General features: G+C 37.5%; 1 protein-coding gene across 5 annotated transcripts in view; it reads right to left on the minus strand.

Annotated features, from left to right (window-relative positions):
* LOC131352661 (ERC protein 2) overlaps positions 1-18,581 on the minus strand; it is a 194,786-nt gene that overhangs the window by 117,127 nt on the left and 59,078 nt on the right. For all 5 annotated transcript variants that reach the window (XR_009204539.1, XM_058388943.1, XM_058388942.1 and 2 more), the window contains 2 exons: positions 14,069-14,206; positions 8,264-8,404 (listed from right to left, as the gene is read on the minus strand). Coding sequence is in view for 4 of the 5 variants with exons in the window: in XM_058388943.1 (XP_058244926.1) it covers positions 8,264-8,404; positions 14,069-14,206 (279 nt within the window). In the remaining variant the exon portion in view is untranslated. The remainder of the gene's footprint in view (positions 1-8,263; positions 8,405-14,068; positions 14,207-18,581) is intronic.

Below are 18,581 nucleotides of genomic sequence, written 5' to 3' on the forward strand. Positions count from 1 at the left end.
ACTCTATGTAGTCCTGTGTAGGTCTATGTAGTCTCACTAAGTTCTGTGTATTCTCATGTAATTCTGTGTTGTTTTTTGTAGCACCATGATCCCAGAGGAACTTTTCTTGTTTTACTGTGTGTATATATATACCAAGGTGTAAGATGGACCAAAGACCAAGGTGTAAGATGAACAATTTCCTTGTTAGACAAATAGTGAACATATGCTAGCCATATGACAGGTGTTGGTAGTAGATTGAGCACACTCCTATGGCACTGATCCAGCACAAGTCTTGACATCAGCATATTAATATCCTCAAATTGAAAGCCATGTGGCTAACACTCCAATAATTTTTGGAACTCTTAAAAGGCTTACATATACTAGTGCAGACCAACAACACCACAGTGGTGTTTTACATCAACCACCAGGTGGGTTAAAATTGCAAGTGTTTTTAAAGCAAGGTCTAGACTTGGACAGATGTAAATCTTCACTCTGCAGTCAGATGGTGAATTTTTATCAGTGGAACACTTATGAGTCAATATAGAGCCACTAATTTCAATCAAAAGCTAAGAAATATTGCATAATGTCACGATTCCCAGTCTCGGGCTTTGTTGCAGAGCGCTCTACCGACAGTGCAATCTCAAGTCCACTAATATTCCGGTTTATGTTATGTTTTATTTTCTCTGTTTTTACTGCGCCATGTGTGTTTGTTTTGATTAATGTCGTGTCTCCGCCCATGTCTCGTTATTGGTTGTTCCCTGAGTGGGAGCTCAACTGATTATGATTGTTCTCACCTGTTTGTAGTTTTGTCATACCTGTGTTGTTTCCTCATGTGTTGTTTCATGTTTAGATCCTGTGTTTTTGACGTTCGTTTCTGTTTCCTACTTTTCCGAGTTCTTACCCTACCCCGTTCATTTCCATTTTGCTGATTACCCAACCGCTGCCTGTTATGTGAATTTCAAATTCGCCTTACGTTTTGGTTTATTTGCTGTAGTGTACAATAAAGCCTTCTAAACTCACACATGCATCCATGCTTCACTCCACTAGTGGAGGCCTCAGTACCTCTGCTGTGTGACACGTGAATTATTTTTCAAAAAAGTCTGTTTTTAAAAAATGGCTGTATGTTGTTGAAGAATGAAAGCCCCATTCCTTTGAACATTATCTTATCATTTCCTTTACACCAGTTTTAACAGCAAAAATATGTATCCCACTTTTAAGGTTTCATAAATGTTTTGAGTATTTTAGGGATTGATAGACTAGTTGATGACTACATTCACTAGATTCCATTGTGTGAAGCTGTCAACTTCATGATGGAAATACAGTGATAAGGAAATGCTATATAGATGTAAATCAGACTATGAGACTCCACTGGAAAAAGTGTTTGTTTACAGCATTTTCATGTGCTTTAATAGAACATTATTACTTTCATTGGTCAGGACTGCTTAGAGGATTTTATTATTATTAACCTTTTTAAAAAAAAAGTTCCCGGAAAGGTAAAACAAAAAAGAAGAAGGAAAAAAGAAAATAAAATTAGAAATGTAGTATACATAAGATAAAACACAATACAGCTTTTATTTTTGGTGGTGAATTTAAGTAAATTGTTTCTGAAGCCAACTGAGCTACATAAACAAGTTTTTTCTTTGCGGCTCTTTTTGTGGTTTTCTTTCTCAAGAATATCTCCCCAGAGCTTGTCTTTCATAAGATTTTTTCATTCCTCTAATTCATTATGAAATTAAACTACTCTCTCATTTGCCAACACTTTTACAAGAGCACCACATGTACTGTGTATCGCTGACAGTACAAGGCACCAATTGTTACAGGAACTTGTTTTTTTTTTTAACTCAAGAAAAATAACCTGGAGATAGATGTGGACCATAGAATTAACTTTCTTCAGCTACTACGTGGTTTCCTGATTAATTTTGTTGTTGTAATTGCCGGGAATGTGCAACTTTAAAACACTGGAAAAAGATTGTTTTCATTTGAGTAAAGTGGGAAAAACATTGAAGACATTAAATTGAAGATTGTAAGCTTACACACCTCCCAGGTGCTGCTTTCAGCTGACAAAAACATTCAGTGTTATTGCAGTGAAACTACTATATAATGATCATCATACAAAATAATTGTTTAGAGAGCTCTTCTCTAAATACACACTAAAGTAACTAAAGTCTATAAATCATACAGTTCAAATAATCTAGAAGCATGTCTCATCACAAGTATTATAAACAAAATCGGAGAGAAAAGTTTTAGTAGTGTGGAGCCCTAGATAAGGAAGCATATAAAGATAACCTTGTAGATACATCTGTATCTGTTAAACACAGGAGCTTGATGTAGTACCTCTACTCATGTTCAAATTGATTTATATTGTTGGCTGTAAAAGATTCAACTTAACTCATCTTAATATTATACATATAGATTTTTGTTGCTCAACCTTATGAGGCAATCACTGTAATCAGGTGATTTCTGTAACTCTCAATTAGACTTCTGCACCTGTTGACTGGTATTTTTGGTCCACTCATCATGAGCAAACTGCTCCAGCTGTCTCAGGTTTGAAGGGTGCCTTCTCCAGACTGCATGTTTCAGCTCTTTCTATAGATGTTCAATAGGGTTTAGATCAGGGCTCATAGAAGGCCACTTCAGAACAGTCCAATCTTTTGTTCCAAGCTGTTTTGGGTCATTATCCTGTTGGAGGACCCATGACCTGTGACTGAGACAAAGCTTTCTGACACTGGGCAGCACATTTCTCTCCAAGTACCTTGTTAGTCTTGAGATTTCATTGTACCCTGCACAGATTCAAGATACCCTGTGCCAGATTTTTGCATCTGTGAACATAGAGCTGTTGTGACTTGCCAAAAAGCTACAGTATCTATCCAAAGGACATTCTCCCAGAAGCTTTGTGGCTTGTCACTAAGCATTTTGGCAAATTCCAGTCTTTTTTTTACAATTTACTTTCTTGACCTTGGAGTTCACCTCTAATATCTTCAGAGGTTGTTCTGGGCTCTTTGGTTACCATTCGTATTATCTGTTTCTTCAATTTGTCATCAATTTTCCTATTTTGTCCACGTCCAGGGAGGTTGGCTACAGTCCCATGGACCTTAAACTTCTAAATAATATGTGCAACTGTAGTTACAGGAACATCAAGCTGTTTGGAGATGGTCTTACAGCCTTTACCTTTAACGTGCTTGTCTATATTTTTTCTACTAATCTCCTAAGACAACTCTCTCCTTAGCTTTCTGTGGTGCATGTTCAGTGTGGTGCACACCATGATACCAAAGAGCACAGTGACTACTTTTCACTCTTTAAACAGGAAGACTGACTGATTACAATTTTAAAGACACCTGTGATGCTAATTACAGGACACACTTTATTTTAACATGTGCCTATGGTCAAATTATTTTCAATCTTTTCTAGGGGTACCATCATTTTTGTCCAGGCCTGTTTCATTAGTTTGTTGTTTTTTAATGCTTCTGTTGAACCACAATTCAAAAGCAATGTGTAAAGCTGTGTATAGGCTGCATAGCCACAAACTAGTCAGAGTGCCCATGTGGATGCCAGCACACTACCGGGCTCATAATTCCCTCGTACTCAATCGGATCATCTTTGGGATATGTTGGACAAACAATTCCAATCTATGAGGGCCCACCTTACAACTTACAGGAATTAAAGCATCTTGGGATCAAATACCACAGCACATCTTCAGAGGTCTTCTGGAGTGCTTCAACAGGTCAGATCTGTTTTGTTGTCACAATGGGGACTAACACATACAGTATTAGGTTGGTGGTTTTAATGTTATGGTTGATCTGTGTATGTGGGTGAACAATACAAAAATCGAGTACATATTTTATTGGTCATATGAAAAGTTTTGTGTGTGTCTATCTAGATATTCAGTACAGTATAACCTTTTACATGTCTTGTTTGTTTATGAACTGTAGATATTCAGATACAGTATGATCACAGAATGTTCACAAAATTCAGCCGCTGTGCTGAGTCTATTTACTTGATCTGACTTAAACAATAAGGAGTACAAAAGATAGATGGAATAATGTGTTTTCTAACAGGCCAGCCACAAAACTGGCCAAAATCCATCCACTCCATGCTTAGTTTACACTACCCTTTACGCATCAAGTGCTTTATATACTAACCGTCATTCAGCTTCCAGACTAAACTGCGCTTTTAAACAAAATGATGAGCCATGAGAAGGTCATCACGGAGTTTCAGTGTATGTATGCATGTGGTTTTAAAGTATTACACATACTTACGAAATTACAACCACACAACATTACATTATAACAAACACACCTGACAATTTTCCAGGATAGGGTAGAGCTTTCAACCATATGAGTAAACTAAGGAAGACTCATCATGACAGTAACGGAACCACAAACGGATACACATTATACAGTATATAGACAAATTAAGTAGTTTGTGGGTGAATTAGTCTGTGCTAATGCTTAAAGTAATAACCTGCTTCAGGAGCTAAGCATGCATAATGTAGAGTTAATATCCAAAATGCACACATCACATTCTGACATCATACCAATGGCAGTGAAATAATTGAACTGCTATACAGGCTTAACATTTATAGAGCCATGTCTCAGTTAACTGTTATATAAAGTGAAAAATAGACTGTTTTGGATCAAGTGCTATTTTCTAAGTTGATGAATAATGAGACTGGAAACAATACTTCCATACTTAAAAGCAGTGAATGGTTAAGATTTTGGGTTACTGATCAGAAGACCTACACAAGTCACCAAGCTTCCACTATTGGACCCTTAACCCTATGTACTCCAGGGGTGCTGTCTCCTATCTGACCCCAGCTTTCTAACAAATTCACTGTGCTGTACTGTAGAAGTGAAAAGGGCTTTTTATTCTTTTCTACATTTTATTCTTTTCTACTGATTCAAACAAATTCACAGATAGTAATGCAAGAATTATATAGATTACATAGAATACAGTATATGTTGATTTCAGTGCTGACCATCTACTCATTCATATATCAACATATTAGTATTTTTATCATTTTATCATTTATTTGTTTGTTTATTGGATGGACTCAAGGGCAAGAAATTGTCTTTAAAGGCAATGGTTTACATGTTATTGAAAGGAAAGACTATTTCAGACACCTCTACTCAAGAAAAATCTACTCAAGGAAAATCAGAGAATGCCATCTCCATCCCTGCATTATTCAGTTAAGTAACTGAACACTACCCACATATGCCTATGATCTAGCAACCTTTGTTCTGTTCTTCTGTTTTTCAATGCCCATATGCTCTTTGACAGCCAGTGTGTGTGTGATGACTTCATGCCTGTGTGATAACCATCAGGAAGGCTTGGTTTGCAATTCCAAAACAGTCCCATTTTGTTTATTTGCACAGCAGGCATATCACTGCCCCACATCAGAGATTTCCGACAGCATGGACTATGGGTCTCCACCTTCTTCCAACTGTTACCATCCTCCACATAATGCTCTTCAAAATGAAACCCTTTTTGTAAGTATGAGAAGGCTACAGACAAGATTCACTCTTCAGGTCACAGTAAAGAGGACTGTGGACTGGGGAGAGACAGATGTAATGAAAAGAAAATGTATATATACTGTATATATACTGTAACTGTAAACATCAAAATCCTTGAAAATTCTCTGTAGAACCCTATAAGACCTTTGAGTGTTTCTCCACTAGAAACAATTCCAAACTACAAAACGTTTAAAAAGCTATGAACCTTTAGTGACACAAAGAACCCATTGAAGAGCCCTTAAAGAAAGATTTTATATAGTGTTGTATCCCAGTTGCCTGTTTTTTAGTGTTCCTTAGCTTGGAAGCATTCTTTTAATTGCACTTAAGCAATAAAACTATAAAACACCTATTCCCAAGTAATCTAAACATTCTCCAAAACTGTGTGCTATGTAAACAAAATGATTATATGCACATTCGTATGTTACCTAACTTTTGAAGCCTGTTAATACTGTAATTAAAGCTTTAAAATGCGGATGTTGTTTATGTGATTTTGATTATTGCAGAAAAAGACAAGCGGGACATTCCTTGAAACTGTTTGTGGCGCAGAGTCAAAGTGCAATAAGATATAATTTTCCTGGAATGATATGTGTGCATATAAAAGAAAACATTCTCGTAAATTTCAGCACTCTGAAAGATTGCCCCAGCATGTTCCCTGGAACAATGAGGAGTCTGCTCTAGCAAAAGGGGGGATGAGCACTAAAAGATAGATCTATAAATTACAATCATTTATTTCCCTCTTTCTCTTTCCTCTCTCAGTGAGAACAAAGCACTGGCAGTTTTTAGACAGGAGCCTGTGTACACAGGTGGGATCCTGAGAGTATAGTATTTACTTTTCACTGTTGATGTTAAAATTTCAGATATAGGTTACATTGGTTTACAGTACTAACAGTGCAGACATAAAATTCTACAATCTTCTTAAGTTTAAAAAAAAAGTATAAATTATATTTGCATATAAACACATGCAATAAAAAAAAATACTGGGAACCTGTATGCAATAATGCACATTAGGCCATGCAGTTATTGGAAAATATTCATACTGGGGTGGTGTGATTATTCATGTCAATCTGGATTATTTACCAACAGCATGTCCCAATGTGTCTTATTCCTGTCATGCTACAGTGATTTGCCAACAATTACAATTTTTAATTTGATAGTGAATGAAATAACATTCTTTTTAACCATTTATGGTTACATTTAATATTAGGGAAAGACTGCAAGACAAGTTAGTTCCTGTTCTCACTTACATTATAGCAGCTACAAACAGTCATTCACTTGTTCTGTGGGTTAGTAAGACAAGTCAATTTAGTTGTAATGTTACTGAAACACCACAACACATATCAGAAAACTTACTATTGAGCTCAGAATTCAGTTTGTCTCTCATCCTCCTCGGTTCAATGTTGTACTGCCCACTTTAGTACCCAAAAAAACAAATTCCTTTTTTAAAATCTGGGCCCTAGAAAAGGTATCCCTTCCTTAGAGGGAGTCAGGCTTCTAAGGCAGTACTTTTTAGCACCCAATTGGCTGCCTCCAATTTTAGATCTACAGAGCCCGAACTGTACTCTGTGGACTTACAGGTTCAAGATTCTAAGGCTCAAACTCATTGTGTTGTGATAGGCATGATAGATCAAAGGACACACACTTTCACATTGAGATTCCTCCACAGGAAGTTCCTCAGGTTCGCTTTTGGGATCGAGGCCTACAAATATTAAGTTCTTTTAGTTTAGCCTTATCATAGAGATTACTTGCCTACAAGTAATCTGTGTGCAAATGGGATAGTATATATATATATAGATAGATAGATAGATAGATAGATAGATAGATAGATAGATAGATAGATAGATAGATAGATAGATAGATAGATAGATAGATAGATCAGGCACAACATTATGACCACCTGCCTAATATTCTGTTGGTCCTCAAGGACCAATGAGGCATTGACTCCACTAGATCCCTGAAGGTGTGTTGTGGTATCTGGCACCAAGATGTTAGCAGCAGATCCTTTAAGTCTTGTAATTTGCGAGGTGGGGCCTCCATGGATTGGACTTGTTTGTTCAGCACATCCCACAAATGCTCGATTGGATTGAGATCTGGGGAATTTGGAGGCCAAGTCAACACCTCAAACTCACTGTTGAGCTCATTAAACCATTTGTTCCTTGGACCACTTTTGATAGATACTGACCCTGGCAGACCAGGAACAACCCACAAGAGCTGCAGTTTTGGTGATGCTCTGATCATTGTCCCTTGTCAAACTTGTTCAAATTCTTATGCTTCCCTGTTTTTCACACATCAACTTTGAGGACAAAATGTTCACTTGCCTAATAAATCCCACCTACTACATATGCCTGATATTGATCAGGCATAACATTATGACAGGTGATGATCTCCTCATCATGGCACCTGTTAGTAGGTGGGATATATTAGGCAAGTGAACATTTTGTCCTCAAACTTGATGTATATATGTATAAAACTATATTTTAGTCATAATTTGTTTTCTTTCTTTCTTTATTTTTTTCCCCCTAAAATTCATCTATTGACATCTCAGCCATGATGTTTCTTTGAACTGTTTCATCTTTCAGTTTCAGGTTACACCTTTCTAATTATATATAATTTGTAAATGTTAACTAGTAAAGGCTCCAACATAGCATGTGTTGTGTGTTACTAAGCTGGTTAAGAGAACAATCATTAACCATCAGTTAACCAATAACCAGTGGATTAGTTATATCAGTTACTGTCCTGACCTTTAATCCATGTCCTTTCACCATGTGCACACTTACCTCTTTCTCCAAAAGCTGTGCCTGCAAGCAAGCAATCTTGTCCTTTAGCTCCTTGTTCTCCTTCTTACAGACTTCTATTTCCCCCTGCTTCTCCCACTCTTCTTTTTCTTTCTTCTCCCTTAGCTGCTCTATCACTCGCTCCTGAAAATAGGAGACAGAGAGAGAGAGAGAGCAAGCAAAAGCAAGACAAGAAAGGGGAAGATGAAAGTATATACAATGTGTAAGATGTGTGTCATTTCAAATACAATGGTTCTGTTCACTCACTCATGTGTGTTTTAAATTGCTTTCAGCTATTTTATGTGGAAGAAAACTAATAAATGTCTATAATAAATATCACCCAGGTGCAATAAGATACTGCCTAAAAGTGTGCAGTGAATGTGCAAGTGAGAGTTACATGACTAAGCAAATTAAGGTATTAACTAAGAATTATGATGCTTATTTTAAAGACAGCCTATGGGTGCAAATCTGTCAATACTAAATATATCAAACAGAGACAGAATGAAACAGTGGAAAAAAACAAACTAATAGAGAGTCTCCAGTCTCATGTGTGCACTTTGTCTGTTATATGCATTATCAGCTAAATAAAGATAAATTATATTAACAATAACAGTGACTATAATAGTGCCTCTTACTTTAAGGACAAACCTTTATAGGGTATAGTTTCCCAGAATTGTGACTGGGGTGATACTGAGCCTATAAAGGTTTGGAAAGTTAAAGGCGCATAGAATGATGCTGGCTTAGAGCTACTCTGTATGGTCAAAAGTATGTAGATTATTTGGAGTCCCCCCTTTGTTGCTATAACAGCTTCCACTCTTCTGGGAAGGCTTTCCTATATGTTTTGGAACATGGTTGTAGGGATTGGTGTTCATTCAACTATGAGAGCATTAAGGAGGTCAAGCACTAATGTTTGGTGGGATGTTTGGGTGTTACAGTCAGATGACCACTTACTTTTGAACTCTTTACGGACTGTTTTGGACTTACTGCTTCTACATGAATTCATGGTTTGTGGTCACAGTAGACAATGTGCTAGATATAGCTTGTAGGGGAAACACAACCTTACTAAGAACAGTCTTCTTCTTCTTCTTCTTTCGGCTTTTCCCTTCAGGGGTCGCCACAGCGAATCATCTCTCTCCACCTATCCCTATCTTCTGCATCCTCAACACTTGCACCCACTATCTTCATATCCTCATTTATTACATCCATATACCTCCTCTTTGGCCTTCCTCTTTGCCTCCTTCCTGGCAACTCCATGTCCAACATTCTCCTACCAATATAGTCACTCTCCCTCCTCTGAACATGTCCAAACCATCTTAATCTGGTCTCCCTAACTTTGTCCCCCAAACGTCCAACATGAGCTGTCCCTCTGATGTACTCGTTCCTTACTAAGAACAGTGGCATCATAAAAAGCCCTACTGCCACAGCCAATGTGCTTCATCAAATAAGAGAAAAAATTCTTCCTCACCATACCCTGTGATTACATGTGCCCTTTCCACGAGTGGAGGTGCCTGCCAGATGTTACCTCTTTAAATGTATGCCATAAGGCATTCTGTTTACTCTGATCAGACTCCCTCCCAGGTAGCTGAGAGGGTGGCCATGGACTGCTTCCTGCAAACACAATGCTAGTAGCGCATTAGCAGTATGATGGAGTACACCAGCATTAACAGTAATGTTTGGAAACAGTTGAAGAAAGCCACTGCTTTCAGGCCTGAGAGATACTGCTGCAGCAAGATAAGGCCATAGACCATGGAAAAAAGCCCTGACTGCATGCATTCTGCTCAGAGGTAAGAACAGACCTGTATACAAGTCACAGTGAAGAAGACTCCATTCATACAAGGAGGCCTATCTTGCAATTCATCTGGATGGATCTGGTAGGGTCAATAAATAGAGACTATTGTAGTTTACATTACGCATGCTGGTGGTCAATCTGTATATGGATATTTTATAAATTAGCCTGAGCTAAATCAATGCAATCCATTAACAAATTTGGAATCCTCCAGGACTGTAAGGCAACTGCCCTACTACATTCCCAAGGTTGGGCTGCAGGCAGAACAGAGGATTTTAGCCCTTGTGGTTAAGTGTCTACCCCTCTGATTCTGTAATAACCTCAACAAAGCATCTGATAGAAACTTTATGCCATAAGTAGACAAGCTCACTGAGAACCTGGAAAAGTTACAATATATCTTAACTAAATAGATGGCTGTTATCAGCTGCCACTGTTTGTGGATTTCAGCCAGCTTCACAGAGGCAGTATGGACTATGATCCAATCAATAACATAGAATCAGGTACGGCCATATACATTTTTACATTTACAACTTATACATCATAAGATAAAAGCAAAAAATAAACCACTGTTCACAGTAATTGCCAGTTTCTATTTTTTGTCCAGATTGAACATTACCATGCTTGTATAAGTGATTTCTCGTGATTTGTAAATAAATAAAACACATTAATATCATATGGTTTATATATCTTGTAGTCACAGTGGGCCCCCTTGTTAAACGAATAGGTAGCTAGCATAACTGACATCAGATCACTAAGAAGCAGCAATCATGACTTCATAGGCAGAAGAGACACAGTGACAGTCTTTAAGCCTGTGCTGAAACCCTATTTGTTTAGTCAAGCTCTTTGTCAGTTTTTCTCTTAAGTAAAGGCACTAATTAAGAGGATTTGCATAGATTGTTTTGGTATATTGCAATGATGGGAATCTATTGTCCTCACCCCCCAACTTCCCCAACTCTCACACATTCACTCAGGTTTGGAATTATAAGCTGGCTGCTTTATGTTCCTGGGTGCCCTCATGCCTGTGTTTCCTTCTAGCTCTTCCTTTTAGTTATACTGCCATAGTTATCTTTCTGGACTCCCTGCTTCCAGTCTGTGCACAAGTACATCCTAAGTGCATACCTACTACTCTATGCCCAGCCCCCCCACACACACTCCCCTCTGTCTCTCTGCAACATGTTACCACTGCTTCCTGATGGAATGTCTGCCTTCCAGTCCTTCCTGGCCCAGTACAATGCTCTATTTCTTCTTGGAACCTCCTTCACCTGAGAATGTCTCATTGTTGTTGAGGATGCCTCCCCATGGATAGGCAAAAAGTTTGCCATGAATTGACACCACATCTGGTACAGATGGATGCTGTGGATGGTACCACATGGATAGCCATAAGATGACAGTCATTATACAGTGGATATGTTGAAACTCTAAAGCTTCATATTGATTTATATGAGGGTCTCCCCAAAATGCTGATATAGCAAAGGCAGAAAGGAAAATCACCATCACTGGTGGTCGTTCTGTTCTAAAATCAGGTGCAGCAGAAAGCTTGAAAGAAGAATTACCTCTTGGACCCCTACTGAGTACCAAGGTTCTACAATTCCATTGTCTATTAGTAACAGTCATGATTAAAATGATTTCAGTATAACTTGACAAACTTTGTGTGAGAACCCCACATACAAAACAAATAAGACTGAACATTAAACAAGTGCTCTACAGGTAAACAAATGTTTAACAATGCCATTGAAATTCCATTGGCCATGACTCAGATATTCCACACTCTGAAAAGCCGCTTCCTTTCTTAACTTTCAGGGAAATTACAAGTCTGGTTTGGTAAATATTCCGCTTAATGACCTTTACCGAGCAAGGCATATGGCAGCCTAGGCTTTCTACTCATTTTGTCCTGTGAAGCTTGAAGCCAGCTGCCGCAAGAGCTACTGCAGTGCAGAGTAGTTATGGGAAGCAGCTGCATTTCTAACAACTACATACGCTAAACAAAACTTTACAACTAACTCTGACCACCAATTAGCATGTCTAGCCATGAACTCCCACTAATCGTATTGGAATTAGTAAGCATGAACACAGTAACGAGATCTTTATAGCACTGCCTTTTTAACTCTGGGTTGTTTCGTTTTGTTTTGGTTTAGTTTGGCTGAGGTACATTTCAGCATTGTTGACACATATTGACGCATAAACAAGTTATTTTAACAGCAGAGCCTGAAATGTGTTGCTCCACTTATCCCAAGTTGATTTATCAATGATTACAATTTGTAATGCATTACTCAAAGCCACCTTATGCTTTTTTCACCAATTCTGGTTACATTTAGTGTATGGAACATCAGAGAAACAAGGTAGTTATCACTTACAGTCAGGTCTATAAGTATTTGGACAGTGACACAATTTTCATAATTTTGCCACTGTACACCACAATGGATTTAAAATAAAGAAATCAAAATGGGACTTCTAGACTTTTAGACTTTCAACCTTATTTCACGAAGTTTAACAAAAATTGTTACTGTTCAGAAATTGTTAACTGTTTTATCTCTGGCTTAAAAGTAATTGAGCAAGTGACTGATAAGCAGATTTATAGCCAGGTGTGATTTGTTTCCTCATTATTTCATAAGAAATTAAGGAGATTAAATGTCTGGTGGTGATTCCAATTGTTGAATTTGTATTTGATAGCAGTGTGTGATCCACAGAGGTGTTGATGCAAGTGAAAGATGACATCATTAGGCTGCAAAAACTAGAAACTATTAGAAACTCTAAGAATGGCCAAATCAGTGATTTGGTACATTAAAAACAAGGAATGCAAAGGTGAGCAAAGTCTACAATGTAGAGAATCCTTCATGAATCTTCCTTAAGATGCAAACCACTGGTAAAACTTAAAAAAGAAGGCTTGATTTGACTTAGAAAAGATATATTTAAAAAAAAAAAAAACCTGCCATGTTCTGAAATTAGATTCATTGGATGGCTGAAACAAAAATGAACTTGTACTAGAATAACTGGAAGAGAAAAGTAAGGAGAAGGAAACGAAGGACTCATGATCCAACGCATACCACACCAACTGTCAAACAGGGTGGGAGGCAGTATTATGGCATAGGCATGTATGGCTGCCAATGGAACTGGGTCATGAGTGTTTATTGATGAGGAGACTGCTGACAGAAGTAGCAGGATGAATTCTGAAACGTAAAGAGTTACATTTTCTGCTCAGATTCAGTCAAATGCTGCAAAACATATTCACAGTACAGATGGATAAAGATGGACTCAAAACATACTGTGAAAGCAACCTAAGAGCATCTTATGACAAGGAAATGGAACATTCTTAAATGGACAAGCTGGTCACCTGACCTGCATGCATTTCACTTACTAAAGACAATATTTAAAACAGAAAGATGCAGAAACAAGCTGTAACTGGCAGTATAGGCCTGACAAATCATATCAAGGATGTACACTCAGCATTTGGCCATTTCAATAGGTTCCAGACTTCAGAAAGTCACTGAATACAAAAGATTTGCATCCAAGTTTAGGAAATAATCTTTATATTTATAAATATTCTAGTTTGTCCAGTGACTTTTGAGCCTGTGGAAATGGAGAGAGTATGTAAAACATGTCTGTAATTCCAACAGGGTTAATACAATATTTTTGTTAAACCCAAGCTGAAATGCTACAATGTCTTCAATGTCATCTTGATTGCTTTATTTCAAATCCATTGTGGCGGTGTACAATAGCAAAAGAATAAAAAAAAAATGCAGCTTGTCATGTTGTCATTATATAAATGTAACATAATGCATGTACTAACAGCAGGCTTCTATACGACTTGCTATTATGCATCCTGTCATGCAGGTGAGGTGAAATTATTGTATAGTTAAGTATGAAACTACTACAGTTCTGAGACCTGTAACAAAGTATAATGTACCTTGCTATTACCAAAAAAAAGTGATAAGACCCATGCTATAAGCTACACAGCACTATTAACTCTATTCATTCAATTCAAGTCTTACAGTTTTCTTCTGCTTGTCTCTTTTCATCTCTACCTTTTCAGAGAGGGCTTCCTCAAGAGTGGCAAGGGCTGTGTCTGTGTTGCTGGAGTCAGTCTGTAGAGACTTCACTCTGTCCCTCAAGCATGCCAACTGCTTATCCTTATCCTTCAACTGGTCTTGTAGGTTTTCAATCTGTGTGGAAGGGTGTGAGTGGGATCAAGGGGTGGGGGTAAGAGAGAGAGACAAAGAAATAATTCAGTGTATAGTAGTATTTTTTCATAATCACACATGCTACAGTATTTCAAAACTATCAACATTTTTGAGATATGGATCACAGACCATGGTTGCAACCCTAATTCACACTCAGGCTGCTCCTTTCACCAGTAGGTGGCCAGTCAGAATTCAATCTGTCTACTCTAGAGAGACTCTTTCGGTCTCCCTAGAATTCGAACTATTAGAGGATATGTGCTTATGTGTGAGAATTTTTTAAATATGCATTTCTATTTTTGAGGATGTACATCACACGTTAAAATAAAGTTTATTTACAGGAAACATCACATCAGAAATGGATGATAGGGATAAATGAATGAAAGTTATTTCAAACCTTACCTAGGAAATATGGAGTTTGGAGGTCATTACTCTGTCGCACTAGAAATGAATGAAAACTCTCAGGCTCACCCTATTCAAATATTCCCTAAGGCAGATCTCCAATTAAGACATAGCTATATTCCCATTCCCAGGCCTTGTCGGCATTCCCGTCATGGGTACATTAACAGATAATACCAAAAAATTACTATAACCATTTGTAAATTAAAGAAATTAGCTCATGCCATCTATGGCTAAATTGTCCATAGTTCAGTGGCTCATGGGGTTTATCTGAAAAGCGAAATAACTAGAATCAGTGGGAAAAGTATCCACAGAGCATAGAGATAACACTGCTACAGCATTATTATACCACCCAGTGAAGAACATAAAGCAGAGATTAAGTGATATGTGGCTACAAAGACCAAAAAGAAAGAGAAAAAAGCTAAAATAGAAGTCGGGGTACTTATCTCAGACTCATAGTATGTTTTAAGTACAAAATGTTCTGTAATTGACTTAACAAATTGACATGATTCATGTTTAAAGTTCATTTATTAAACTTTAATACATTTAGAACTTGTTTTTTTATATAAAAAAAAAAGAAAAAGAAAAGGATTCAAGTTTGACAAGGTTTTATTTGAGAAATGTGTATTATTATAATACAATTATATATGTGCTATCTTTGGGTGTTAAAAATTGGCCTACTGCATCAGAAATATTAAGTATACTGCTGTAGTCTATCACTAAATCATTATCCAACATTAACTTTATATTCCTGGGTTGTAAAAGGCTATTAGTTCATAGGTGAATAAAGGTGAGATTTAACACATCACAATGCACATAATGTTAAATGGCCACCCTTAGTCAGCGTGTGTGGTTCCCATGGAGCATTAGGGAGCCTTATTTCAGGGCAAATTTAGCTTGGTGCTCTGGCCAGAAGAAAAATCGTTCCATTCCTCCCACTGCTGCATTTTCTTTGGACCGCTTGGTCAGCAAAAACAACGCCACCACCAAAATATTTAAGTGCACTGTGCAGCCACTGTGCAGTCAAGCAGGGAAAATAAATGCAGAAAAATGAGGTTATCTTATTATGGGAAGATGGCATCAACACAGTCTATAGAAATGGCCATGGGAAATTTCCTAGAAGTAGATGCTCTTTTCAGACATGGAGGGTCTACTTTTAGTGTGGTGTTCTGTTTAGTGCTCACTTTTGTCAAAAGATATGGTCACAAAAAGAGAGAGGAAGAAGACGTTGAAGAAGAAGAAGAAGAAGAAGAAGAAGAAGAAGAGAGAGAGAGAGAGAGAGAGAGAGAGAGAGAGAGAGCAATAGACCACCTACAACTAGAGTGCTTGGACTGTAAACTGAGCTGGTATATCATAAACATTGAGACATCGTTGCCTGTTCAGGGCCAGATTGCATTGAGCTGCTCTTCTTACCAACAAGTGGCCTTTTACCAGACCAGACACAAAGCAAAGACTTATCAATTCAGCTTAGCTTGCATTAAATATTAAACACTGATATAAATAATCTGCACATGCATTTGCAAGAACAAGATGAAGTATTAATTTACAAGTATCTCTCTCTCTCTCTCACTATAGCAAAATGCAAGTGTGTTCAAATTTGTGTGTGTTTGCTTCTGTCTTTATTATTATTATTATTATTATTATTATTACATTTTTCTGCTTTGGTAGACTTCACATTACTTGTCATAAGTTTTTTTATAAGAAAGGTCAAGTTGGCTATTGGGCACAGAAATAGATGATAATTGAGGGTGAACGAAAAGGTGTGGGAGCCTTTTAGAGAAAACTTTGTTACAAACATTTTTCTTTCTATCCTTGTGAGGCCCATCTATGTGAGGACATCCATGCAACTAAGTAATACTAGACTCACATCTACATCTAAGCCTAACCTTCATTTTAACTTCAAAAACCAAAAGGAAATTTTCAGTTGATGTTTAGACATAAAAAAAAAAGTATAATTATTTTTTGTTTGTAAAATTCATGTTTTAGTGTTGAGGATCATTCCCCACAAGGTCAAAACTGTCAGCCACTTTTATCCTTGTTGAGACAATTTGGTCCTCATCAAGCTATAAAAAACAAGACCCCCCCCCCCCCCACACACACACACACACACACTCTCTCACACACACACACACACACACACAGTCAGCTTTTGCCCTCTAGTGGTTCAGTTACGCATCTACAAATGGAATGCAAACATTCGTTGTACTTGAACAAAACTAACGACTAAATATTTTTCTTTCTTCCTTTTTTTGTAGGAGGAACAGCATGGGGTATACGATGAAACACTTGAACTACCGCCAACTTATTCCCTTGGCTGACCCTTTGTGATGTCATCGACACACTCAAGGACACATCAGTCAAGTGTTATCATCCAGCTGATGGCTCATAATGATGACATCATTATTCGACAGAATGACTTGAAGAGTAATAGAGGGAGAGAGATGCCAAAAACTGACAGGGTAAGTAATGGAAGGATAGAGTGGAAGATGACAAACGGAACCCTGAGAAGAAGTCAGACAAAACGAGAAAGTTAGGCATTTTCTTCCTGAGGCCCTCAGCACCACTGGCCTCCCATTTTTGACCTAAAAGTGACACATATTCATATTGTTTTAAACATTTTGGTTCGTTCCCTAACCCTTCTGCACATTTTTCACACCAGTGAACTGCATGAACCCCCCACTATTGGAATGGATAAATAGAGAAGTGCTAGAGCCAAGCCAGTGCAGGAAGAACGTACATCATGGGAAAAGGCTTTGATATTTCACCTTCAAACAGCTATTATTTTCTCATCTGTTCATTTGAGCAGGGGGAACCATCTAAAATTTGATATAAGATTTGTCATGATTTAGGAACTCTTTCCAAACTCATTACATTGATTTGTACACAGCAGCAGACTGACCATCCCTGGCCCACATTCACTTACATTACTTACATCTTAGACTGCACTGCATTTCTACAAAATGTAATAAAACTGGATTCTGCTAAACACACAAAAGAACAAGAAAAAAAATCATCCTCACTATGTCAAATGCAATTTATGCATACATGCTGTGTATTTCATTTGGATTTAACATTTTGTTTCTAGTGATGTCATGCAAACAATTAAAATCACATCCTGTTGCAATTAAAGTCATATACATCTTATTGCCATTTGTGTACAAAACTTTTTTGTCAAAGCTTATTTTTTGCCTTGTACAAAAATGTTTTTTTTTTTCTTTGCCAGACGGAAAACAGTTATATAATTGTTTTCTATTACAAATGGGTGCATATGAGTTTAATGATGTGTGTGTGTGTGTGTGTGTGTGTACTACAACTTCAACTGAGTCCACGCAATCAGCTGCCATAGTGTCTGGTCAAAATAATGCCATCCTAGATGGTCACAAGAAACTTGGTCAGAAAAATATAGAGAAATCTACAGGAATGTCTCGGAGACGCAATTCGTTACGGATTTTCACATGCATTTGGTAACGATTCAGTTAGCCTGTGGGCTAGAGGAGTCAATGTGCATTTGTGTGTGTCTAAATACAAGGCCTCCTCTGTGTCGAAGAAATGCTTTTGGGCCCAAACAGGAAAAAGAAATGCAAGGCTTTTTGCCTTCTGTTACATATATACAAAAATAAGGAATCCAAGAAATACAAAACTTTTGGTTCCTAAATATATGTACTGACAGACAAAATGAGAGTGCTGATGTGCATTTTGGGGGCGCAATACTGCTACATGTATGGCATCTGGAAAGAAATTGAAAGTGAGTAGCTGGCAGAACATTGCTAAACATATGCCAGTTAATCAACTACCCAGATTCCCTTACACACAAGGAGTAAAATAAGAATGAGTCTACCCGTGGTGTTAATCCTGTCAGTGAATTATATTAGATTATTATTATTATTATGATGCAGTCTTTTACAACAACTTTGTTGGAATCATTAACAATTTGCATGTAGAGTCCTGTAATCCTAGGTGC

The sequence above is a fragment of the Hemibagrus wyckioides genome, linkage group LG05 (genome assembly GCF_019097595.1).
Source record: "Hemibagrus wyckioides isolate EC202008001 linkage group LG05, SWU_Hwy_1.0, whole genome shotgun sequence".
Taxonomy (NCBI): domain Eukaryota; kingdom Metazoa; phylum Chordata; class Actinopteri; order Siluriformes; family Bagridae; genus Hemibagrus; species Hemibagrus wyckioides.